This window comes from Ambystoma mexicanum, chromosome 11 (assembly GCF_040938575.1).
Source record: "Ambystoma mexicanum isolate Mex_15411 chromosome 11, UKY_AmexF1_1, whole genome shotgun sequence".
Taxonomy (NCBI): Eukaryota; Metazoa; Chordata; class Amphibia; order Caudata; family Ambystomatidae; genus Ambystoma; species Ambystoma mexicanum.
In genome coordinates this window covers 1456440190-1456465630 of record NC_090934.1, presented here as the reverse complement: position 1 = coordinate 1456465630, position 25441 = coordinate 1456440190, and the positions used below count along the sequence as shown (strand labels likewise).

The 25441-nt window shown below is 49.4% G+C and overlaps 1 protein-coding gene across 2 annotated transcripts in view; it reads left to right on the top strand.

Moving 5' to 3' along the window:
- PIAS1 (protein inhibitor of activated STAT 1) overlaps positions 1-25441 on the top strand; it is a 1034011-nt gene that overhangs the window by 530209 nt on the left and 478361 nt on the right. For both annotated transcript variants that reach the window (XM_069625121.1, XM_069625120.1), the window contains exon 7: positions 7456-7561. In XM_069625121.1, coding sequence (XP_069481222.1) covers positions 7456-7561 — 106 coding nt within the window. The remainder of the gene's footprint in view (positions 1-7455; positions 7562-25441) is intronic.

Below are 25441 nucleotides of genomic sequence, written 5' to 3'. Positions count from 1 at the left end.
TATGAGCCATAAAAGTATGCATTGATTTGTATGGTAATGTTAGTACACAGATGTAACTAGGAATGTGAATGCGCTCCTAAGCGAGAAGGGGTGAATGTTTTCAGTAGCTGGTCTGAATTACGAATACATTTTAGAAACCTATACCTTAGCAATATACTTCAGAGAACAATCTCTACAGCCACCAAAACTCGTTAATAATACTTTCACTGTAAGAGAAGGGCAGAACATGACTTTAAAAATCATTAAGTCCTAAAATTCCAGGTGTTTGTTCAGAGCTCACTGTAGCCCTCTGGGTACAGGTTAAATGTCCAATGGCAGGTGATTGGACAGGTAAAACGTTCCATAGGAATCAATGTGACAAGTTAATGGGCCATCTGCTTATATGGAGGGAAGTCTACTTTACCCACAGACGCAGATTCCCACGCCAAACCCCTCCATGAAGGACCACAGAAGATCTCAATCAAGCGATCCATAGATCACAGGACAAAACTGCAGCCCCAGAGGCTGATGCAGCAGAGCAGGAACATCCCCAGAGTATGTCAGTGGGAAATCTTGAGAGAATCTTGACCTTGGTCCAGGGGTAACCCTATGGGTGAGTATATTTAATAATTGCTCACCCCAGGACCCACATGTTAAGTAGTCATTTGGGCAGTTTTGCTTAAAACTACTCCAGCACAGCACAAACCCTATGTTCGTATAGGCTTCGACTTGAATCCTGAGCCAACTGCGACCACCACAACCATGTACTTTGTTTAACGATCTATTCTGCCCCCCCCCCCCCCCCACCCTCTCTCGAAGTAATGTAACCATGCCTATTGAATCTTGTGAATACTAAACTAGTGTATATTCAATTTTGGGGTAACAAATTGTTTGTATAGGTGTATGTAGTATTTTTGACTGCAATGCAAGTGTTCTCCTAGGAGTACATTTTTAATATACAGTTATGTGAAAATTCTAGTATTGCCATGCTCATGATGCTGAGTGTAACTCATCAAACCCCTGATCTCTTCAGGACTCGTCTAGCTGCTCTGTCTAAGCTTTGGTTAACATTTGTTGTGAGAAACCTTTGCCAATCAACTGGGTTGGCTTCTCAGGACTGAATGCTGATGGGGTTCTGAAAAAACGGAACGCATTGCATTATTTAGTATTCAACTTCAGCAACGCATGACACCTGCAGCAATCTCACATAGGATTGGCTGCCATCCAACTCCACCTGACTGTTTTCAAACATTTCCTTGGTGACCTGTACCATTGCATGTGTCTCTAGGGCTTGCTTAAATGTGCACCGTTTTGAATTGCACCCAAACTGTAACTTTTCTGTATGTTGAATGTCTGATTTTGCACCAGGTACTGTTTTCCTTGCTTGCCCTCTTTCATTTAAATGTCATGAGACCTAGCACTTGTTACTTATACTATTATTTTGCCTTGGACATGTGAATACCCCAACATATTCCCAGTACTCCTACGTCCCGTCCCCTTTCCTTCATACTTGGGATCGGTGTAGGAGTGGAGCGCTTTTAAAAAGCATCAAAACATGTTTGTTTTATTTTTTTTACGTGGGCCACCGCATGTGACCGTAGCCCTGCCTTCCTGAGCTCCGCCCGCCCTTCAGTGCTTTTCTCGTCAGGGTCAGACACTTGCATCTCAGGGAATATTTATTTATTTTTGTTCCATTGTCCTTCATTTTCATGCTCCGGTTCCACGGTCATCTTCTGTTTATGCCGGAGCGCCTGGGATTCGTGTCCTGTTTATCGTGCAAACATCTATTTGCCTGGAGTGCTTAGGCCTGGAACACTGGTGGGTCTCATGCTACTACTGCGACTCCCTCTCCGTCCGGGCACTCCAGCGTCAGCTTGTCAGCTGGGAGGAGATGTTCCAGCGAATTCCTCCACCACAGTTACAGCAGTTCATTGAAGAAAAAAGAAAGCAACCAGCAAGTTTGTTCCTTTTTATAGCACCCCTGCCAGGGGACTCCTTCCCGGGGGCTTTTGGTCCAGGAGGGGCTCAAGTGGCTCTGTTACCCGGGATCTTCCTGAGGTGTCCCGAAAAGGGATCCAAGCGGCACTCCATAGTTTCCTCTAAGGTCCTCTGCAAAGGGGCTGCCAGGACGGAATCCTCATCTGAGGTTCCCCTTTTGGGGGTTTAAGTCTGGGGCCATTTTCACCGGGGTCAGTCCCAAGGTTCCCACACCCAAGGTTTCCAGAAGTGTACCAAGTCTTGGCTTGAGGTTCCTGTTACAGTGACTAAAAGTACAGGGGTTAGCCCTGAGGTTCCCCATATTGCGGCTATAGCTAAGACCAGCAAGATTGAGGGGACCCCTTAGGGCTCTGGTTTCAGGAGGTGATTCTAATCCTTCCCACGCTCAGGACTCGGTCAAAACGATCCTGCTTAGGGGGGCTTAGAAGCTGGTTAAACACCTTAAGTCTTAGAGTACTGAGTCAGCTAAATTAGATTAACAGCAGACTCTAAGGTGTCGCAGAAACACACTAGGCCTGCTAGCACCAGCTCTGCCGACGTTCCTTGTCACAAGGCTAAAATGGAACTTACATCCCCTGATTCCCCTGTGGTGACAATGGTCTCACTGGCACCTGTGACGCAGATCACCTCAGGTGTTGGGCTGTCCAACCCCTGTGGTCATTGTGTCTACCTCACATCAATGTTCACAATGGCTAGTACTGAGGGGCCTGTCTTTGGGGCTGAGCAGCCTTTTCCACGTTTTATGGATAAAATTAACCCGTCCCACCCTTCAATGGATTGGCGTGCTCGGGCTCCGCTGCCGCTCAGTCTCGCTCCCTCCTTTGATTTACGTGGATCCAGTTGGTGGAGGGCCATCCTGGCAACCATCCTCTTTACGATACTGGGGGTATGCCCCTTCCGAGTGGCCTCTACACACTCCAGTGCCTCAACCTTCTTCTGAGGATGCGTTTTTTGGCAAGTTTTAGACACTTCTGCATTATAATCCCATGAAGGCTGTACTTTAAGGATTTATTTAAGGAAATGTATCCTAAGCCGCCTTAACCAGCCCCTGCTCTGGCAATCCCCCTGCAGGTCTCGGTAGTGCCACCCCCTCCACCACTTCTTGTGGGGCTTCCTCCTCCACTGCCTCTGTTTTTTCGCTTGTGGAAAAGACTCCCATTGCCCAGTCAACCCTGCCCTTGGGGCCTGAAGCGCCATGTGCGGCGGATCGGTTTCTGCTCCTGCCTCACTGGATGAGGATCAAGCGGACCAGGACAGCGACGACTCGCCATGCTCTATTAGAGCCTTTCACAACTTGGTTGTGGACATAATGGCGTTGCTAGACATCCCAATGCCTGAGCCTCCACAAGAAGGGGTTCTTGACAGAGTCTTTACTCTGTCGACACAGGAGCTCACTGGCCTGTTCCTTCAATGGGATGTCCTGGCCGAAGCCTGCAAGGTCTGGGGAAAAAAACTAATTACGGGCAACACCCAAACAAGAAAATTGACGCTCGCTACAAGCTACACTCGTCTTAAGATGTATCCTTGTATGCCTGTCCGCTCCCCTCATTGTGTGGAGGCAGCAGCTATGCTCCAGTCGAAGCCGGCCTCTACATCCCCCACTGCAGCATCCCAGATCCTTTCCAAGGAGGGTAAGCTTCTTGACGCCATTGTGGAAAATAATTCGGCTCTTCAGCTGCGTCAGGGTAATACCGAGCTTATCCTATCCTGGCGGCTACTAATGTTAAGCTGGGGAAGGAGCTCACTGAGTTCCAGGAATGTATTCATCCTGATAGGCCAGAGTTCTGGTGCAGGATCTACTGGAGGCCGCGGTCCATCATGTAGACACGTCAGCTTGAGGTCTTACAGTCGGAGTTGACAACTCCCGCCTGGTGTAACTAGGGGCTATATTTAAAACCGTCATGATCGAGGGGCCTCCTCCGAGAACTCTGGCTACCGGGGGGTGGTGGGTGACCCTAAGCCTTCCCACAGTCTTGTGGTTGAACTTATCCTGCTGAAGGGGCAAAGGAGGGCAAGGGCCCTAAGTCTTCAAGTACCGGCCCTGCTGAGGTTCCCTCACCGAGGGCTAATTCTTCTGCAGAATCCAAAGGAGCTGAAAAGTGCTCTAGATCTGACAGTACCGGCTCTGCCGAGGTTCCCTGTCACAAGGCTAAAATGGATTTGAAAAAAGCCTCAAACCCTTGTGGTGACACTGGCCTCACTGATACCTGTGACACACCTGAACTCGGGCAGTGACAAAATGGCAGGTCAACCCATGTGGTCTGAGGCAGCCTTTTTGATGAACCCTTTCGCACTAAAGTTCACAACGGCTGGTGAAGCGGGGCCTATATTTGGGGCCGAGCAGCGTTTTCCAAAGAATGTGAAAAATAGGAAACCTTTCCGCCCTCCAATGGGTTGGTGTTCTCGGTTTCTGCTGCCACAGTGTCGCTCCCTCCTGCGTGTCATCCTTGCAGCAGCAAATATCTATCTGAGGAAGGATCTGCTGAATTTCAGAAATGTATCCCTGAGGACAGGCTGCAAGATTTTAAAGAGGGGCTATCCGATGCCAGAGTTATGGCTCAGGACCTGCTGCAGGACCCGGCCCATCATGTAGACACTTCTGCTCGGGGCCTTATGTTTGGAGTAGACCTCTCCCGCCAAGTGTGGTTGCATGCTACAAAGTTCTCGATGGAGGTTCGGGATAAAGTAGTTGATCTTCCCTTCGAAGGTAGATAGTTGTTCCACTCCTCCACCAATGAGGAACTCAATAAAATCAAAGGTAAGCATGCAAACTGCTAAATCTTTGTCAGTCCTTGCCAAACACCCAACTAAAGCGGTCTATATGCTGAGGTCTGGGACCCAGAAAAGGTCCTGCTCAGGTTTCAGAGGGTCCCAGGAGCATCCAGCACATCCCACAGGAGGCTCCTCTGGTGCACCTCAGCGCAAGCAGAAAAGGCAAAGTGGCTACATTTTCTCTCGGTCATCAGCCTCCTCTTTGGCAACAGGTGGTGCCGCCCCTGATAAGTCATCCAAATTATGTTTTCCACTGGTCTCACAAGACTCCGGTGGGAGGATGTATATCGTCTCATCTGGAGGTGTGGCGGACCATTCCAGAAGATAAAATGGGAACACAAACATCAGATTTTCCGAGGTTCCCCACATGGGGGCTAAGACTAAGACCAACGCTTCTGGGGCTGCTTCAACTCGAGTGACTCCCGAGGTTTCTCAGTCTGGGACTAAACATACTGAGCCTAGTCTTGAGGTTTCCTGTCAAGTGACTAAAGTACCTGGGTAAAACCCAGAGGATCCTCAATCAGGGGCTCTTTCAAAGACCAGCAGGATCGAGGAGCTCCATTAGCAGCTCTTGTTATCAGGCGTGCCCCTAAGCTTTACCACAAAAAATCTTGTGGTCGAACCGGTCCTGCTGAGGGGGCAAAGAAAGCGGGCAAAGGCCCGAAGTCTTCAAGCACCGACCCTGCTGAGGTTCCCTCAGTGAGGGCTAATTCTTATGCAGAAACCAAAAGGGCTGAAAGGTGCTCCAGGTCTGCTAGTGCTAGCTCTGCCGAGGTTCCCTGTCAAAGGGTTAAAACCAATCCAAAAGCCCGTAAAATCCCTGTCGATAATGGCCTCATTAAAACCTATGACGCAGATCACTTCAGGCAGTGTCAAAATGGCATTTCAACCCACAGTCTGAAGCAGCCATTTTGACATACTCTTCTACACCAACAATGCAGAGGGTTTTACACAATCTAGACCTCAGACGTGCTTGAAGTTTAACAAGTGAACTGTGAAGTTCTCTATAACTTTGTTCCTTTTGGGGACCCAAAAGGGAAACCAGCCATCCATCTCTTGTTGGATAGCTTCATGTATTTCCAAGGCCTTCAGCCCCCAAAGGTCATTCTGCACATCTAGTCTGTGGCAAAGTGGCTGCTGTTGCCTTCCAAGAATACGTCCCTTGGGAGTCCTTAGCCAAGGCTGCTTCGTGGGCTTCCCCAAAGTTTTTTTCCAGACACTGTCTTGAGCTCCCGGACCGAGGCCCAATTTGGCCAGGCATTTCTCAAGAATGTGCTCTAATAAGGGATTTTCCATCCTCCCGTAGTTCCTGTGGTCAGTGCTTGTGAATCTCTCACGTGTGGAGGAAAGGGGACGGGATGTAGGAATAGTACCGTAGTGACTACCTTGCTCCTAGTCCATAGTCCCCTTTCCTCCATACAACTTCCTGCGTTCCCCTCTAATATAGGTATCCTCTATTGTTGCAAAATGGTCCTGACCTGGCGATAGAAAAGGACCTGAAGGGCGATGTGCGGGGCTTTGATGCTTTTTAAAAAAAATGCTCTGGTCCCGTCCTGTTGGACGGAATGTCCCACAAGTATGGAGGAAAGGGGACTATGGACTAGGAGTAAGGTATTCACTATGGTGAGTAACTTTGTCAAAATCATTCTTTCCTATTGCAGAGCCCTCTTTGGGGGGGTCTGCTCATGAGACTTGTTTGAGCCATGTTTCATTTTGGTGTGACGAGCAGTTTTGGGCTACAACATTCATGAAAGTGTTTCTTTCGACAAGACTGGGATACATTCCTGCAGGCTCTTTAAGTCCTGGATATGTTTTGCTATTTCGCTTTTAATAAAGCTTCTTTTTGTAATCTTCATTTAATCACTAATGTGAGTGTTCGATTACACAAAAGAAATTCCACAAAGCATTAATACCAGCCCCACATATGCTGTAACTAGGCGCAGGTACAATAGAAGCTCTCTGCCGATAATATCCACTGGACCGCTTGCTGGATCAGCACAGGACAAAAGACATGTACGTTATTTGCCAACAATCCACCGTTGGATGCTTTTGAGCATAAGTATACCTCTTTTGGCAAGTAAAAAACCAAGATGAAGAAATCTATGCTTGATCACTGACATTTTACAAGAATAACCAAGTGAGCCACTTTTAGGATTGGTGACAATGGGTGCATCAAGAACAGGAAGAATTCAGAACATTCATGGCTCCAATACTCTGAGGGACACTCCAAATCATATGACAGTAATATGCATATGGCGAGTTGAATATGTTAAATGTGCCATAAATGTCCAAATTACATTTTAGACTTGATGGCAATCTATCTAAATAGTTTGAACTGTATTCATAGAAATTCCTAGTGAACATATTTCCTTTGTCAGTGTACCAGATTTACTCTGTTTATGAAACAATCTGTCCCCAAATCCATAACTAGTTATCCCGTGTTCTAGCAATATAGAGTACATCATTCAACTGAACCTTATTATAAAATGACATCCTCTTCAACAATAAAGCATCTGAATTAATTGATCTTTGCAGCACCCTTTATGCTTGAATCGTAATGTCATGTTGGCTGTAGAATAAAGACTAGATAAGAATGGGTCCATTTAAAACCCAATCATTTTGATATAGGTACGCGTTAAGCATGGTGTTATCTTTTGATGTGTGTATGGCCGTTATTAAATATTCATGTCTACCTTGGCATTGCAGAGTTTTTCTATGGCAGTCTATCTGGTGAAGCAGTTGTCCTCTGCCGTTTTACTACAGAGGTTGAAAGCCAAAGGTATTCGGAATCCGGACCATTCCAGAGCACTGAGTATGTATGACCCTCTTCTATGCATTCCTTTTTCACTGTAAAGGTTTATGGGCAATCTGTGTTCTTTCTAGCTGCTCCTTGTGATCAGGTCTGGATGTTGTCTCCCTGTAATGCGCACATTGCGCTTTGTGGCATCTACAGGGGGTATATGACAGACGACACTGTTAATAATCCAGATCTTTTGTAAGAACCCCAGAGCCAGCACCAGCCATTTCCAAAGTATCTACCCCACGGTTGTAGAGGGATAATGACCTCCTGCAAATCTCTAAAGCAATTTTAATGCAAATAATTCTACAATTTCTGGATCTAGGTTCACAGCGGCGCCCAGGTGGGGGTGAAAGCTGGTGCTTCTTTAAGATTGGCAACGTTTTTGCCACTGGTGCCTTGGCATGTCGGTGTGCAACTTATCAATTAATGCTTTGTTAGTGCATCTACAAGTCCATGGTATTTCTTGCAGATGTCCAACATTGTCATACTCTATCGATGCTAGACTGGTTCCATGGCAATCTGGTTAACTGCATTTGTCTATGGTGTATTTATTTGCAACACTGTCTGACCTGTACCTGGGTTTATCAGAGGAACCAAAACATACTTCGGTTTGGGGTGGTAGGGAAAGGTTAACTTTTTGCTAATTTACCTCCTTTGACTTGGCAACTGTTGTGGATTTGAACTTGGCTAATCTTCGGCATAAGAGGTTCTTTTAGCCTGCTCTTATTGTACTTTGAGCGCAGTGGGGTAGCCCTTATGACTCCCAATGCAGGGTGAGCTCTCCCATTTCTATTTATCTCAGTTTATTTTAATGTAGCCGAGCCAACCTTTTGTGGAGTGCTACATGAACACTTTAGTCCCTTTTTTTTAATTTTAGGTAACCTTTGGTACATTTTTTGAAGTGTACACATAACAAGCTGGTGGCAGTAAACCTATTGTTACTTTTGTTTCACTACCGTGCACCAGTAATTTTAAGTGATCCCTTTTGGAATGCCGTATATGTAAAATAGCTTCTCACCGTGGTGCCCTTCTCTTTATGCTGTGAGGAACCCGATGGCATCCTCATTCTGTTTCCCTTTGAATCCTCTTCTCAGGTGACCAGGGAAAGGCCACCGCTTTTGGATCCCGACTCTGGGGGTGGATATGCGAGGGAGGAGCACATGTGTGCAGGGAACTTGGGGAGTGGGGAGAGGACATCCTTGGGTGAGATATGGTAACCCCATTCCAGAATGAACCTTCCATCCCTCAAGCTTTTGGACCACAGGATATGGTTCAAACGGCATAATCACTGTTGCACGGTAAAAATGACTGCCACCAACTTGTCCTATGTTTCCTTTTACTTCCCTCCAAAGTGTCCCCCAAAAACACCACTTTGACACTGGGACGAGGAAGAGACCAACTAGGAGGACACATGGTCATTTGGGTGAGATGAACACATGCCAGCCTTATATTTATAATCCAGACACATCAGTCAAGTACTAGGACGAACCAAAACAGAGTTATACACTTCCTTTAAATCTGATATCCCCAAACATCAGACTGGTACTGAGACGAAGAAGAGGGCTATGGACTTGTACCGATGGGACAGCCAGAAGTGTACAGTTAGTTTTACTATGGTCAGGCAATTGAATTTAATGACACGCCTGTGATCATTTTACAAATCCAATAAGTACAAAAAGCCTTTCTGTGCAGCAAGAGAGGGGACACAGAAGCGGGCTGGAGGGAAGCTGGCTGGAGAAAGAGGAGCAGGACATACAAGAGTTAAGATCCTTGTCTGGCAGGAGAGAAATGCTGTGGTAGAGGCTGGCTGCTAGAGGGTCTGGAAGTCCTGCAAGCCCTCCTTGCCAGGTGCAAACCGCAGGAGCTGTGGGGTGTTGAAGCACTCCAGTAGACTGGAAGTTGGAAAGCAGTGCGAGGAGCCGAAGGAAGCCGCCTTGTGGAGCCGGTCATACCAGGGTGCTCCGGGAGCCTGAAGCACACGCACTTGAATATCAAACAAAGTGAAAATTGTTTAAAGCACTTTTTGAATGCCGAAAAAAGTGCTTTAGAAAACCGAACTAACAAAGTGGTTATTAGCAATTTTGAAGTCTTTTAAACAGATACTTTACCATACCGAAACGAATTGGAAGACGGAAGCGCTTTTGAATGTTGAATAGAACAAAAGCAAGTTATGAGTACTTGTCAATAGAATTAAAGCAATGTGGTGCAAGTAGCAGATACCACAGAACAGAACAGAAAGCTGAGAGAATATCATGAAGGATATGAGAGAAGAGACCAAGTATTTGGCAAAGCTTAGAGTTCAGGGAACTACAGGTTAAGGGAAGACTTGTGTTCGCAAGAGCAAGAAGAATACAGCAGGTGTAATAAAGTGCATGGTGGCTACCCAGCCACAGTGTTGGAAGAGTGCGACACTGATGAAAGAGACCCGCTTCATTGACAAAGGAACACAGTGGACAATTGTTGATGACAAGCATAAAAGGGGTATCGGTTGCGTGACCTGTAATGGGTGGGCTGTGGTCCGACAACTGTGCCTAGACCAAGTGCCCCTTTTTGAAAAGTATTCATAAAGAAGGTGGTGTTTTGCAACAGCCGCTTATGTGATTTTGAAGTCAAACAGACATTTCGAGGGGATTGGGTCCTCCGACGTATTCCATATCTATGACGGTAATCGCCACAGCTGTGCTGCTTCGGAAAATCTTTCGCCATCTGTATCCTCCGTCGATGACGTCGATACGCCGTCCTCGAGGGCCTCCGTCGAGCCGACATCACCGGATGTTATAAGTAGGACGCCTGATGCCAGTAGCCTCAGTTCTGTTTTTTCCGCGAACATGTTTTCTTCGGAGATCCCGGCGCGCCTCGATTCCATTGAATCCTGTTCTTTCGGTTCTTCGAACCTGTTGCTTCATTGCTATCGAATGTCGTCTTAGGCTTCTTCCACCCCACGGTCCGGGTTTAAGAAGTGTCGGGTATGCGGGTCCAAGATGTCCCGGATTATGGAGGACCATAATACGGACGACTGTGTCGACTGCCAATCGCTCACTTTGAAGGCCTTGCGGGAACGTAAGAAGAAGCTGTCGGTCGGTAAGATGGCCAAGCCCTGGAAGTCGCGTTCCACTGGTCTTTCGACGGATGATTTGAGGGGCGACTCTCCGCAACGTCGTCGTGAGTCCGGGGGTTCTCGGTCTGGGAGTCGGTCCCGCCATTCCTCTGCCTCTTCGAGGTACTCCAGGAAGCGCCGTCACAGGTCGCCTTCCCCATCCTCTTCCGAGGACTCGCCCGTCGGCGGGTAGCTTGTCCCAACAAGCATTCCACTCCTGAGGAATGGGATTCGCTCTGAAAGGAGATGTTGACGATTATCCAATCGCAGGGCTCCAGTCCGGCCGCGCCATCTGAGGACGCTGGTCGAGGCCGCGCTAGAGACACCGCTCGTCCGCCTTCGGGCTCGCACAGTCGTCGCGACCACCGGGCGCCTTTGAGATCCTGGTCGGACATGGATGGTCGCTCTAGGCATGCCCGTTCCAGGTCCCGGTCCTCGATGCCATCGAGACCGCGAAACGCTGTGAAGTCTTCGAAGAAGACATCGACGCCGGCGGCGCCGAGGTCGTCGACGGACTCTCTCGTGGCGCCGCCTCCGAGGAAGTAGTCGGCGCCCAGGCTCGAGAGACACGCGCGGGGCTCCGCCCTCGAGGCCTGTGTCGAAGCTGTCGGTGCCACGCTTGATGTCGACGCCCATTCCATCGACGCCTTTTGAGGCAGCCTTGTCGGAGGTACCCAGTGGCACGGTTGCACCCCCCAGAAAGGCAATGGCTAAGGCTAAACATGTCTCTGTGCCTTTTTCTGTACCCTCTTTCCAGCCTCTGGATTATATTTCTGAAGTGGATGAGAGGTCTGAGGAAGGTGAGGTTCCTGCATTGGTTCCTCATGACATTGTTTCTGGTCAGTCAACTTGAGGACCTGCATCAGCCACTGCACGACGCCAGTGGTATTGACACCTCTCCGGAGGTGGAGTTTGGTAGGCCGGAGCCTGGCACACATGCCGAATCTTCATATCAGCGCCTTATGTCGAGGGTCACTGAATACCTGGGTTGGTCTGCCCCCGCTGGGGATTTTCAGCAGGATGACCTGACTGATGTCTTGGAACAAGGTCCTCCAACTGACCCGGTGCTGCCATTCCATATGGCCCTGCAGAGAAGGGTGGCTGCGGCTTGGACTTCTCCGGAGAGTCTCCCGGCAGTGAGCAAGTCCTTGCCGAAAAAATATCGCCCAGACAGTGGCGACCCCTGCTACTTGACAACGCACCCTACTCCGGAGAATTTGGGGGTGCAGGCGGCTGCGGCCCCCGCGAAGCAGGCGTTGTATCCTACCATCCCTCCTGATAGGGAAGACAAATGTTTTGACAGCTGGGCGAAGAAGGTATTTTCTTCTGGGGTTATGGCGCTTCAGGCTGCCAACTCTGTTTGTGCCTTGTCTCGTTTCACGCACACTCTGTGGAACTGCATTTCCTTATTGGCTGATCATGTACGCCCAAAGGGGAGGAACGGGATGGTTTCCTTGCTATCGTGCAGGATGGCAAGGACGCCATGTGTGAATCCGTTCAGTCGGGTCTGGACATGGTTGATTGCGTCAGCCGGTCCATGGCTGCGAGCACCGTAATGCGCAGGTTTTCCGTGGTTGCGGAAGTTGGGTTTTGCTCCGGATGTGCAAAGCCGGCTCCTCATCATGCCCTGTATGGTGAACATCTTTTTTGGCAGCAAGGCTGACGAGTCTTGAGAGGTTGCAGATCTCGAAAGCTGCAGCGAAGTCGTTGGGTGCTGCAGTCCGCCAACCTCTGCTTTTCATCCTATGGGATGGCAATGGAGGGGAGGTTCCTTTCGTTATTACTCATCCTTTAGTAGAGCGAGAGGAGCTGCAAGTCAAAGGTTCAACCGTAGGAGTGCCAGAGGTGGAAAACAAGGTACTCGAGGTGCTAAGGCCACGCGAGCAGTTGCCTCTTTGCCCTCAGGCACTGCCACAGCCACTTCAGCTCAGTCATGAGGCCCATGCTTCGCCGGTTGGGGGAAAACTGGCGCAGCATCTTGTAGAGTGGTGTGCCATTACTTCAGATGTGTGGGTTCTGGAGATCATAGGTTGGATCGTAGGAGAGCTTTAAGCTTCTACATTTCTCCTCTGTCCCGAGTCAGAGTGGACGATCAACTCTTTATTGGTTACGCTGGAAGGCGTTTGGGACTAAGCAGACTTTGTCCAGATGGATTATCTTTGCAATTTCTGAATGTTACCGCCTGGCGGGTAAGGACCCTCCGGTTGGCTTACGGGCCTATTCGGCTAGGGGTATGGCTGCCTCTACTGCCCTGCAGAGGGGTGTTCCTAGTCGTAACATCTGTGATTCAGCCACTTGGGCTTCGGTCCATACTTTTGTACGTCACTACTCCCTAGATTCTGTCCGTGGGAAGGATCTGGCCTTTGGCAAGGCGGTCCTTTGCTCCGCAATTTGATTGGACACTCTAAATTTGTGTATTCTAAATTCTTTCCCCACCTCCTTACGTTGGTACTGCTTTGGGAGTCTGTCATAGATATGGAATACGTCGGAGGACCCAATCCCCTCGAAGAACAAGTTACTCTTACCTGGTAACGTTCTTTCGATGGGATGGTCCGACGGCGTATTCCATATCGCTCGCTCCCTGCCTTCCCCGCTACAGAATTTCTTATTCGATTGCAGCTTACGTTTCCGCAAGGCTTTCTGTGGTCATACTGGCAGTTGATCGAAGCCACACGTTCTGGGAAAAAGCTACAACTGAGGCTACAGGCGTCATGCGTCCTAATTATAACATCCGGTGAAGTTGGCTCGACGGAGGCCCTTGAGGATGGCGCATCGACGTCATGAACGCAGGACACAGGCGCCAAAAGATTTTCTGAAGCAGCACAGCTGTGGTGATTACTGTCATAGATATGGAATACGTCGTCGGACCATCCCATCGAAAGAACGTTACCAGGTAAGAGTAACTTGTTCATCTTTGTGAACCAGTGAAAAGTAGTGATAACACGAGAGCTGGGACGTGTCCCAAAGAACTGAATTGTGAAAAGCTGGAGGATTTGAACTGTTGGGGAAGGGAACCCTGATATTTTGTAAACTGTTTTGAACTTGGGAAGCTGATTAGAAGACGAGCTTGAAGAAGCTCAGAACTTTTATTTCTAACACTATTTCGTTTGATGCTGACATCCCTACTCGTGGTATAGTTAGTTGTGAGGGCAAGTATAGGATTTGGACATACTGTTATTTGATTTGGACATTCGAGGGGATTGGGTCCTCCGACGTATTCCATATCTATGACATGTAATCACCACAGCTGTGCTGCTTCGGAAACTTTTTTCGGCGTCTGCGTCGATGTGCCGTCGTCAAGGACCTCCTCCAACGTCATCCGATGTGATAAGTAGGACGCACGACGCCCGTAGCCTCAGTTCCGTTTTTTCCGCGAACGTGTTGCTTCGTGATTCTCGGTTCACGCCTCGACTCTTTGGAGTTCTGTTCTTCGAACCTGTTCGTTTTGTGACATTCCTTCGTGTGAAGATGTCTTCTACTTCGTCTTCGTCCCCGCGTCCGGGTTTCAAGAAGTGCGGGGAGTGTGGGTCCAAGATGTCGGTGACGGACTCGCACGACGCCTGCCTCTGGTGCCTCGGGGAGGCCCACGACACGGATGACTGTATCGACTGCCAGTCGCTCACGTCCAAAGCCTTACGCGAACGTAAGAAGTTGTTGTCGGTAGGTCGGGTGTCCTAGCCCCGGAAGTCGAAATCTGCGGGGCTTTCGACGGATGATTCGAGGGGTGACTCTCCGCGTCATCGTCGGACGTCTCGTGGGTCTCCTCCTAGGAGTCGGTCTCGCCACTCCTCATCCTCTTCGAGGCATTCTCGGAAGCACCGACACCGGTCGTCTTCCAGGTCCTCTTCGGAGGACTCTGCCCGGCACGTCGCTTACCCCACCAGCCGTGCGACGCCGGAGGAATGGGCTTCCTTCGGGAAGAAAATGCTGGCGATTCTTGAGTCGCAGGGTACTAAACCGTCCGCGCCCCCGAGTGGGGTCGGTCGTAAGAGGTTGAGAGACACCGCTCGCAAGAGTGGTCGGCACGAGTCACGGGAGAGGTCCCGTTCGGACAAGGAGACTCGTTCTCGACGTACCCGTTCCAGGTCCCGGTCCTCGACGCGTTCGAGACCGTGTGCACCTGTGAGGTCTTCGAGGAAGACATCGACGTCTGAGGCGTCGAGGGCGTTGACAAGCTTTCTCGAGGCTCCGGCTCCGAGGAAGTCGTCGAAGCCGTCGACGCTCAGGTCGTCGAGGGACACGCTCGGGGCTCCGGCCTCGAGGGCTGTGTCGACGCCGCTGATGTTGGAGGCGCTGCATCTGACGTCGACGCCGATCCTCTCGGCGCCGATGCCGGTTCTCTCGACGCTGGCGCCGATTCGCTCGACGCCTTTCGTGTCGGAGGTACCCCGTGGCACGGGTGAACCCCCTAGGAAGGCTCTGGTTAAGAGCAAGCACTCACGGGTGCCTTCTTTTCGCCACCTGGACTATATTTCAGAGGCGGATGAGGATTCTGATGGCCTGGTTCCTAGTCAGGTTCCAGATGAAATTGTCTCGGGCCATAGTCAGTTTAACGATTTGAGACAGTCACTGCATGATGCCAGTGGACTGGACACCTCTCCGGAGGTGGAGTTTTGTAGGCCTGAGCCTGGCTCTCATGCCGATTCCTCGTATCGGCGCCTTATGGCTAGGGTTTCTGAGTACCTGGGATGGTCTGCTCCCCCAGGGGAGATTGTGCAGGATGATCTGACGGACATCCTTGATGTTGGTCCCCCAACTGATCCGGTACTGCCGTTCCATATGGCTTTACAGAGAAGGGTGGCGGTGGCTTGGACTGCTCCGGAGAGTCTCCCGGCGGTGGGCAGATCCTTGTCGCGAAAATACCGTCCAGCCAGTAGCGACCCCTGCTACTTGACCAGGCACCCCACTCCGGAGAGTTTGGTGGTGCAGGCGGCCACGGCCCCGGCAAAGCAGGCGTCGTACCCTACCATCCCTCCTGATAGAGACGACAAACGTTTTGATGGCTGGGCGAAGAAAGCGTTTTCTTCTGGTGGTATGGCGCTTCAGGCGGCCAACTCAATTTGTGCCTTGTCTCGTTTCACACACACTCTGTGGAACTGTGTTGCGTTAGCGGCTGAACATATTCCCGAAGGGGACGAACGGGATGGTTTCCTTACTATGGTCCAGGATGGTAAGGATGCCATGTGTGAGTCCGTTCAGTCGGGTTTGGACTTAGCTGAATGCGTCAGTAGGTCCATGGCGGCGAGCACCATGATACGCAGGTTTGCGTGGTTGCAGAAGTCGGGGTTTGCTCCTGATGTGCAGTCTCGGCTCCTCAACATGCCCTTTGACGGTGAACACCTTTTTGGCAGCAAGGCTGACGAGAGCCTTGAGAGGTTGCAGACCTGGAAAGCTGCAGCGAAGTCGTTGGGCGCTGCAGTTCGCCAACCTCCGCCTTTTCGTCCTAGGGGACAGCAGTGGAGGGGTGGTTCCTTTCGCTATTACTCGTCCTTCAGTAAAGCGAGAGGAGCTGGCAGTCAAAGAGGCCAACACAGGGGTACCAGAGGTGGACGACAGGGTACCCGTGGTGCCAAGGCCGCTCGGGCAGTTGCCTCTTTGCCCTCAGGTAACGCCGCGGCCGCTCCCACTCAGTCATGAGGCCATGTCCCATGGTTCGCCGGTTGGGGGAAGGCTGGCGCAGCATCTTGTAGAGTGGCAAGCCATTACTTCAGATGTGTGGGTTCTGGAGATCATAACCCACGGCTACTGTCTTCCCTTTCGGCACAGGCCTCGCGACAATCCACCGGGGAACCTCTTTGCAGAGTCCGGATCCGCTCCTTGCGCAGGAAATTCAAGCCCTGCTGGAGAAAGGCGCCATAGAACTGGTGCCTGTAGCGGAGAGGAACAAGGGATGGTATTCCCCTTATTTTTTGATTTTGAAGAAAGACGGGGGATTGAGACCCATCATGGACTTGTGCGGTTTGAACAAACTCCTCAGGAAGGACAAGTTCAAGATGGTTATTCTCAAGTCCTCCAGGCCCTTCAGCTTCAGGACTGGTTGGTGTCACTCGACCTCAAGGATGCTTACTTCCATGTGCCGATCCATCCCAAGCACAAGAAGTACCTGAGGTTCGCGGTTGGCGACTCGCACTTTCAGTTTCGGGTCCTGCCGTTCGGATTGACCTCCGCCCCGAGGGTTTTCACCAAGCTCATGGTGGTGGTGGCAGCGCATCTCAGGCAAGGGGGGATTCACGTCTACCCCTACCTGGACGATTGGTTGATCAGGGGAAGCTCTCCCGAGCAAGTCCTGGATCATCTGTCCGTCACCTGCCACTCCCTTCACAGGCTGGGCTTCTCCCTCAATTTAAAGAAGTCCCATTTGACGCCAACACAGCGGCTCCAGTACATCGGAGCAGTGCTCGACACTTCCCTGGGGCAGTGTTTTCTTCCCCAGGTGAGGGCTCTTCACATTCAGCAGATGGTGCACAAGTTTCAGCATGCCCAGACGCTCCCAGCGTTCGAGTTCTTGAGGTTGCTCGGCCTCATGGTATCCTGCATTCTTCTGGTGCCAGAGGCTCGCCTGCGGATGAGATCTTTGCAGTGGGCACTCAAGACGCAGTGGTCGCATTCCTCCGGCAGGATGTCGGACCCGGTTCAGGTGCCGCCCTCGGTCGCCCGGGATCTTCTGTGGTGGGCCGTCGAAGGCAACTTGATGAAGGGGGCTCCATTTTGGCTTCCCTGGCCGGAGGTGACGATCGTGACGGATGCATCCCTCACGGGATGGGGAGCTCATGCCAACGGGCTGACAGTCAGCGGTTGTTGGTCTCCGTCGGAGTCCAGACGCCATATCAATCTGTTGGAGCTGAGGGCCGTCAGGCTAGCCCTGAAGGCTTTTCTGCCGACTGTGCGAGGAAAGAGTGTCCTGATCCTGACGGACAACACAGTGGCCATGCACTACCTCAACAAAAAGCGGGGGGGGGGTGCAGGGTCACTTCCTCTGTGCAGGGAGGCAATGCAGCTCGAGTTCTGGGCCATCCAGCAGGAAGTTTCGATCTCGGCAGTTCATCTGGCCGGAGACGAAAACGTGACGGCGGAAGCTCTGAGCAGGCAGAGCACGATCTCTCACGAGTGGGAGTTGGCTCAGGAGATTCTCCTGGAGATCTTCGCCCTTTGGGGGACCCCTCAAGTGGATCTCTTCGCCTCCAGTGTCAACCGGAAGTGCGAAAGGTTTTGCTCGCGGGAATTTCCTCCAAAAGGAGCCTTAGGAGACGCGTTCGTGGTGGAGTGGTCATTCCCGCTGCTGTACGCGTTTCCTCCAGTCCCCGTCCTCCCGCAAGTGCTGCGGAGGTTACGGAAGTTCGGTTCCCGGATGATCCTCATTGCTCCGGCGTGGGCTCGGAGGACGTGGTACCCGGACCTTCTCGACTTGTCCATCTGCCCTCTACGTCGTCTTCCCTACCGAGACGATCTGCTCTCACGGGAGGGGGGTCAGGTTCTCCATCCAGAGGTCAGATCCCTCAACCTTCACGCTTGGCTTCTGAAAGGTTGAGGTATAAGGATTGGGACCTCCCTGAAGACGTGATGGAGGTGTTGCTTTAAGTCCGAAGGCCAGCAACAAAGTCTCTGTACCGTTGCCGTAAGTTCTGCGACTGGTGCCGAGTTCAGAATGTGGATCCTTTTGTATGTGACATCCCCATGGTTCTGTCCTTTTTTACTTTCTTTGGCCCACAGGGGCTTGCAAGTGGGTACCATTAAAGGTTACCTGGCGGCGCTGTCCATCTTTAAGCGCTCGTCTGAAGAGTGTTCTTACTTTAAAATCCCTTTAATTTCACAGTTTCTGAAAGGGCTCACTAATGTGTTCCCTCCGTCACCTTTCCTGGTGCCCGGTTGGGATTTAAACCTTGTTCTTAAGTTTCTTATGGGTGCTCCGTTTGAGCCTTTACATTCTTGCCCTTTGAGGCTGTTAACTCTGAAAACTGTGTTTTTAGTTGCAATTACTTCCGCTCGCAGAGTGAGTGAGTTACATGCACTTTCAGTTAAGCCACCCTTCACTGTATTTCACAAGGACAGGGTTGTCCTTAGAGTTCGTCCTTCTTTTCTTCCGAAGGTAGTGACGGAATTTCATTTGGCCCAAAAGGTTGTTCTTCCAGCATTCTATCCTCCTCCGCATCCTGGTAAGGAAGAGGAGAGGCTCCATAGGCTTGATCCTAGGAGAGCTTTAAGCTTTTATGTTTCACGCATGTCCCGGGTCAGAGTGGACAATCAACTCTTTATTGGTTACGCTGGATAGCGTTTAGGGCAAGCTGTGACGAAACAGACTTTGTCTCGCTGGATTATTTTGGCCATCTCGGAGTGCTACCGCTTGGCGGGTAAGGACCCACCAGCTGGCTTGCGGGCCCATTCTACCAGGGGTATGGCTGCATCTACGGACCTGCAGAGGGGTGTTCCTATTCGCAACATCTGTGTTGCAGCCACCTGGGCTTCAGTACATACATTTGTCTGTCACTATTCCCTCGATTCCATCCGAGCATAGGATCTGGCCTTTGGCAAGGCGGTCCTTTGCTCTATTTCATTGGCTATTCTAAATTTTGATTATAAATTCTTTCCCTCCTCCTTGCTCTGGTACTGCTTTGGGAGTCTGTCATAGATATGGAATACGTCGGAGGACCCAATCCCCTCGAAGAACAAGTTACTTTCTTACCTGGTAACGTTCTTTCGATGGGATGGTCCGACGACGTATTCCATATAGCTCCCGCCCTGCCTTCCCCGCTGCAGAATTTCTTTGCGATTGCAGCTTACGTTCCGCAAGGGTTTGTGTCTGACTGGCAGTTGGCTAGTGTATCACTTTCTGGGGGAAAAAACTACAACTGAGGCTACGGGCGTGGTGCGTCCTACTTATCACATCGGATGACGTCGGACGTCGGAGGAGGTCCTCGACGATGGCGCATCGACGTCATCGACGCAGGACGCAGACACCGAAAAAAGTTTCCGAAGCAGCACAGCTGTGGTGATTACATGTCATAGATATGGAATACGTCGTCGGACCGTCCCATCGAAAGAACGTTACCAGGTAAGAAAGTAACTTGTTCTTCTAACACATACTATCCTTAGTTACGTTTAGGTAGGGAAGCCCCTCCTTAACATAGGGCAAGTTAGGTTTTACTCCATCCTACATTTTAAGTTAAATAAAACTTTTGAGTAAACATTTGAATCTGTTGTCGGTGTCCACTTCATGATGCCTTCACAATGCCAACTTGCTTTTTGACAGTTTTACTGCCATTTCAGGTTGGAAAAAGTCCCATTTGGTCATGCACTTTCTCAGCATCTGGCTATGGGCACCTGGCCAGTGATCTCTGCTTGAAAGTGGCTGTAACTGAATCTTTGGGCTGTCTTTTCCAAATCCATATTCCAGATATACCAGTTGTTGGGCAGATGTGGGGGTCGCTCGCTGTCCCCAGATTTTAAACTGTGACGAATCCAGGGAATTCACGCCCTGTCCCCCAAGAGGGAGCCTCTCCCCCCCCCCCCTCCCTTAGGGAAGCCGGCCGACTTTGCAACACTCTGTACCCAACGGGGGGTCTGTCCAGGTGAGGTCCCACTTGCCTCAACCCCTACGCAAAGACTCCTGTTTCTCCCTAATGGCATATATGGGACTATCAGAAATAGAGTATGAAATCCAGAGATTTACCTGAAGACAAAACCACAATATGTCATCACGAACAAGAAAGAGAATCTGTCTCTCTACGCAGAAAACTTAATTTTACTGAGATGAGTAGACTGGAGAAGGACATGCCAGGGAGGGCGGAGCAGAGAGAGCGTGTAAGCAGGGAAGCCCCTTGACAGCGTGATAGCTAACCGAGGTGGAACCAAGAAGTGGCGGGAAGCCTGCACCATTCGGATGTGGTCTGAATGTGAGTGGAATGCTTTAGACCGAGCATCCAAATGCACTTGAGCCGAGGTGACAGGAATCCAAGTCCTTGGTGTGGCGTGACCATGACAGCTTTGTGGTGGGCAGGCCTGCCCAATTATGCATTAACAGCGAGGCATCCGGCTACCTGCAGCCATACCTGTTCGCAGAGAAAAAGACCATGACGTTGACAGAGTTATAGAGCGGACTGGAGCCACAGTGTAGAACCCAAGCAGTTCCGGTCCCGGGGACGTTTCCCCTGCCAACTCGGAGGTAACTGGAGAACCTGGATGCGGCTCGGGAATCGATCTACTTCTGGAAAAACTCGTTTTAGTGACATTGATGAGATATGGAATAGAAATGTGATAAATTGGAATTGTAACAATGTGAGCGAGAGAATCATAAACCTATAAGACAGACCTTTGAGCATTGGATACAAATACCCTGGAAATAGGTGAACATATCCCATAAAGCAAGAAGTGTACAGTAGGGAATTCTATGAGTACAAAGGGGAGGTCAGCAGAGATCATAAAAGAAAAAGGTGAAGTAAGGAGAGGGAGAACATTAATCACCAATAAACCCTATCCCAGCTAATAAAATATGTCAAAGGACTCCCAAAGGCTTAGCAGCCTGGATCAAAGGATAAGGCAAAAGGGGATCCATTGAACATGGTCCAAAGCAAAGAGTAGGCCTAAAAACCTACTGAAGGAGTTGAAAGAACTGGTACAGAAGGTGACGTGAAACTATATGAAACATATCCTTTTAAAAGAACTTTTGAGTGAAGAACAACTTCTTTGAGAAGAGCCAGTCGAGAGAAGACTCCTTCTCCTGCCTTCATTTAGTTGGTTGGAATAATGGTAGGGTAAGGTAGAACTCCTTTTTGGACATTAGACTGTTTTTTTATTTGAGGACGTTCTTACGACTGACCAGCACCTTAGTTATTTATTTACGCAGGGAATACTGTCGTATCGATGGGGAAAGATCGGAATTATTATTTAATAAATACGCAGTGGAAATGCCAACACTGTCTGCCTCCTTCTTCTGGCCCACCACAAAACCTGCTTCCTGTTTGAATGGCAAAGATTCTTAATATTGAAGTGCTGGGGTCGCCCACAGCCTGGATATGGGATACAGAGACATAGGGTGAGAGGCATTACATATGTCGCCCACTGAAACAATCTTCTTGCAACACTAGGAGACCCCTACTGGGTGCCTTCCTCCCTTAGGCTAGTAGCCTTAACCACTCAGAAGTCCTGCACATGCGCCCTGCTCTATCTTGATCTTTGCATCACTCGAACTCCACAGGGCATGGACCATTCTCACAGAGTACTTTGCTGATGTTTTGGACAGTCAAGATTGAAAGCTTGACCATATACAGATCTACCTATCATGGGATTCAAACCTAGTCCTCTGATGCTGCCCTCCACTGCGACTAGGACCTTCCTGGCACCTGTTCTACCTCCCTGCGACCTATAGCCTGCTTGACCACGTGCAAGGTTACCAAAGCAACATTGTACACCTAAGGTGTCCTTTGGTCCTCCAGCGTCATGGGAATCTAAACATTTCTTCAACGATAGTCCTGTCCTGCTGGTGGGTCACTGGACGAGTTTGGTTTGCTAGTGAATGAATCCACTGGTATTTGGATCCATTCCAGACGTAACTGCACCCAGAAATCCTGGATTTCTGCAACTGGGTAGTTGGGCATCTAGTTAGCTCGTAGTTGCAACTACCCTACCCCTACAACTACCTTGACTCGACTAAGCACAGTGGCGTTTGGTCTTAAATTCCTTCCTGCAGACACCTCACTACTTATGAATTGGGAGTTGCCCCCTCTCTTTTAGGGTAACACTATCTGAAATTGATCTCTTGATCTGTATAATGTACCTTTTGGCTTTGGCTTCCTCATCCTTTGGGACACTTTGTGACTCTGTTCACTTACATTTAAAATGGTCCCACTGGAACTCTGGTTAGGAAGGGAAGGACCTACAAAGCTTTTTAAGTTTTATTTTTATAATATGGTGTTGAATGTCAACCATTTTGAATTGCTTAGATTTACTGTGCATATACTAAAGAGGGGAGCAGCCTTTTGTGTCGATTGCCAACTGTGGATGCTTCTATGTAGAATCCGTTTTTTGCCTAGTTGGGAGTAGTGTTGATTGTAATTTATGAGTGTTTGACATGTTATTTTATTACTGTTTGGCCATTCTTTGTTTAGGACTCAATAGCAAAAACGTTAGCAAACCCTGTACTTTCTACACCTCATGGTCTGTCCTCGTTCTGCTCCTACTTCCTGTTTAATTGCTCTGCTGATTCGCTCCTATGGATTCTCCAGTCTCCTACTCCCTGTCTGTTCTTCAGCCCTTTACTTTCGGCTTCCTTCAGTTTCTTGATTTGTTTGTTCTTTTGCCTGAATTCCCGTGGTTAATTCCTATGAATTCAGTGCCTCCAGCATCCTACAGTCCGTTCTGCTTCTGGCTGCTATTCCAGTTCCTTCTGTGGCTCCTGCATTCTGTTTCCCCCTCCACCCCCATTGAATTGGCCCCTGTCTTTGGGGGCCACCTGTCTGTAATCACCAGACAGTTTGGTTCCTCAGACGGAAAGCTGCATTTCACAATAACCAAGCGCCAGTTACCTTTGATAAGTCCTGTTATTGACTGAATAAGGCGCCACCGGTTACAGGCTCAAAGTGGCTCAATTTGTACTGATCAGGACCAACATATGACAGCTGTCCAAAACCTCATGGCTGAGGTTCAGGCTCTTCGACAAGAAAATGCTGTTGTGAGGCAAATGATTGCTATTCGGAAACTTTGGCTATGGAACCTCCTCGCGGGGAATTGTCACGTGGCAAATACTCTGGTAACCCGAAGAAATTAAATCATTTTCTTAGGGCTTGTCTCATTCAGTTTACATTTAAGCCTATGTATTTTACCACTGATCGAGCTAAGGTGGGATTTCTCATTACCCACCTGACGGCCAGCGCGTTTGCTTGAGCTACAGCTTTTACTTCTTTCGGTCCCTTATTCGATCATTAGGATGGATTTCTCCAGGCCTTAGCAGAAATGTTTTGAAGTCCAGTGTTGGCATATACTGCCCAGGAACGTCTGCTGGATTGTTATTCGGGTACTCTGTTAGAGTACATTGCCAATTTTAAGTAATTGGCTGATGAGACCTATTGGCTGGAAGAATCTTGGTTTATGCTTTTTCAACAGTGTTTGAGGGATGATATTAAAGATTAATTGGCCAATTACAAACTATGGTAATGCAATTAGATTTTCGTCTCTCTGAAAGACAGCTTAAACAAGGTGTTCTACATCTTCGCTTATGACTTCCTTTGAACACGATACTCCATATGTCAATATAGATTTGTGTAATCCGATGCAACTGGGAACTGCTAGCGGCCCTCTAGCTGCTGAAGAGCGTCTACATCGAAGAACTTTAGCCCTGTTGATGTACTGTGGGGCCACAGGACATGTTCGTGGATATCCTTTAGTTCTGAAAATTAAGTCTGGGAAATGCAATCTCCCAGTCATGATGGGGACCACATCTGCGGAGAACAGGAAATGTTCACAAAAACTAGGATGGATGTTAATATGAACACTTCTAAACTAAATTTGCTTTTGGTTAGCTATATAACTGTGTTGTGGAGTTCCTTTGAATTAAATCCTGTTCCAGCTTCGATTCAGGAGCTGGAGGGAATTTTTTTGATTCTTGGTCCCTTGAGCATGTTTTACCAGTTTCTTTAAAATACCTATTGAAGGTGTTGATGTATCTCCTTTGCTATCAGATCCTGTGTCTGAAAACACTACGCTGTTTTTGATGAAATGGCCAAACATTCAGAAAATATCTCCTTTGAATGGACCATTTTCCTGTCACTTTGGGGAATGCCCTGTTTGAGACAACATAACCCCTATATCAATTGGACTGCTACACCTTGTTTCTTGGGTCTAAATTGTGTGTTGCTCTTGGTTTGTCTGAAGGTGGTTCCCTTTCACCCTGCTATTGAGCATCCCAGGGTAAACCCAGTGGTGGTGTCTCAGTGAGTCTAATACCTATAAATACCAAGTTTATTCTGATGTTTTTCAAAATGATCTAGAGGACGGTTTGCCACCACATCGCTCATACGGCTGTGTGAGTGAATTGCTTCTACAGTTGATGGTTCCATTTTGCAGAATGTTGATTTGTTTTCAGGAATTGAAAAAAATGCCCTTCAAGATTGTCTGAATTTGGCCTATGGTCTTAAAATCCATATAGGGGATAAGTGCAGCTGTTGTCATCTATGGCTGTCTGCAGAGCGGAAGCTCCGTCCTGCCGTCAAGCCACGCCCCCTGTTGCTCATACCAACCAGGAGGACGCCGGAGAGTTGAAGCCCGGCAGGGAATAAGGACGGCTGTTGTGAGCCGTGGTTATTTGGGCAAGTGGTCTGCAGAGAAGAGAGCTCCCTCTGCACTTCGTTTGCCCGATTCCATTCTGCGCATGAATCCATAAACTAAAGGTAGTGGAGTGCGCAAGCTGATATTGCCATCGCCCTTCTCCATTCACCCAGTGAGTAGTTGTGTTATGGAGTGTCTGTACACCTGTCTGCTTGGACGCACACACCAATTGTTTTTCTCTTCTCGCCTCTATGGCGCTCGAGTAGGAGCAAGACTTCCAGCACAGCATTTTCCGCAATGGGACACTGTTGATGCACCCGGCCCTGGGCAGCTAGTGCCTTCAGAATTTGGACCTCCCTGACTGGGTTAGATTAACTATTCTCTTAACTTTTATCTTTCACCTGAATTTGAGTGGTGAGATTAGGGGAGGAGGTGGGGAGGGGGGCGTCGGACTAGGGATGCCTCCTTAGTGGATGCCTCCTTAGTCAGTCGGGCGTCCCTCTACCCTATCCCCCCACACCAGACCCAACGGAGCCTAA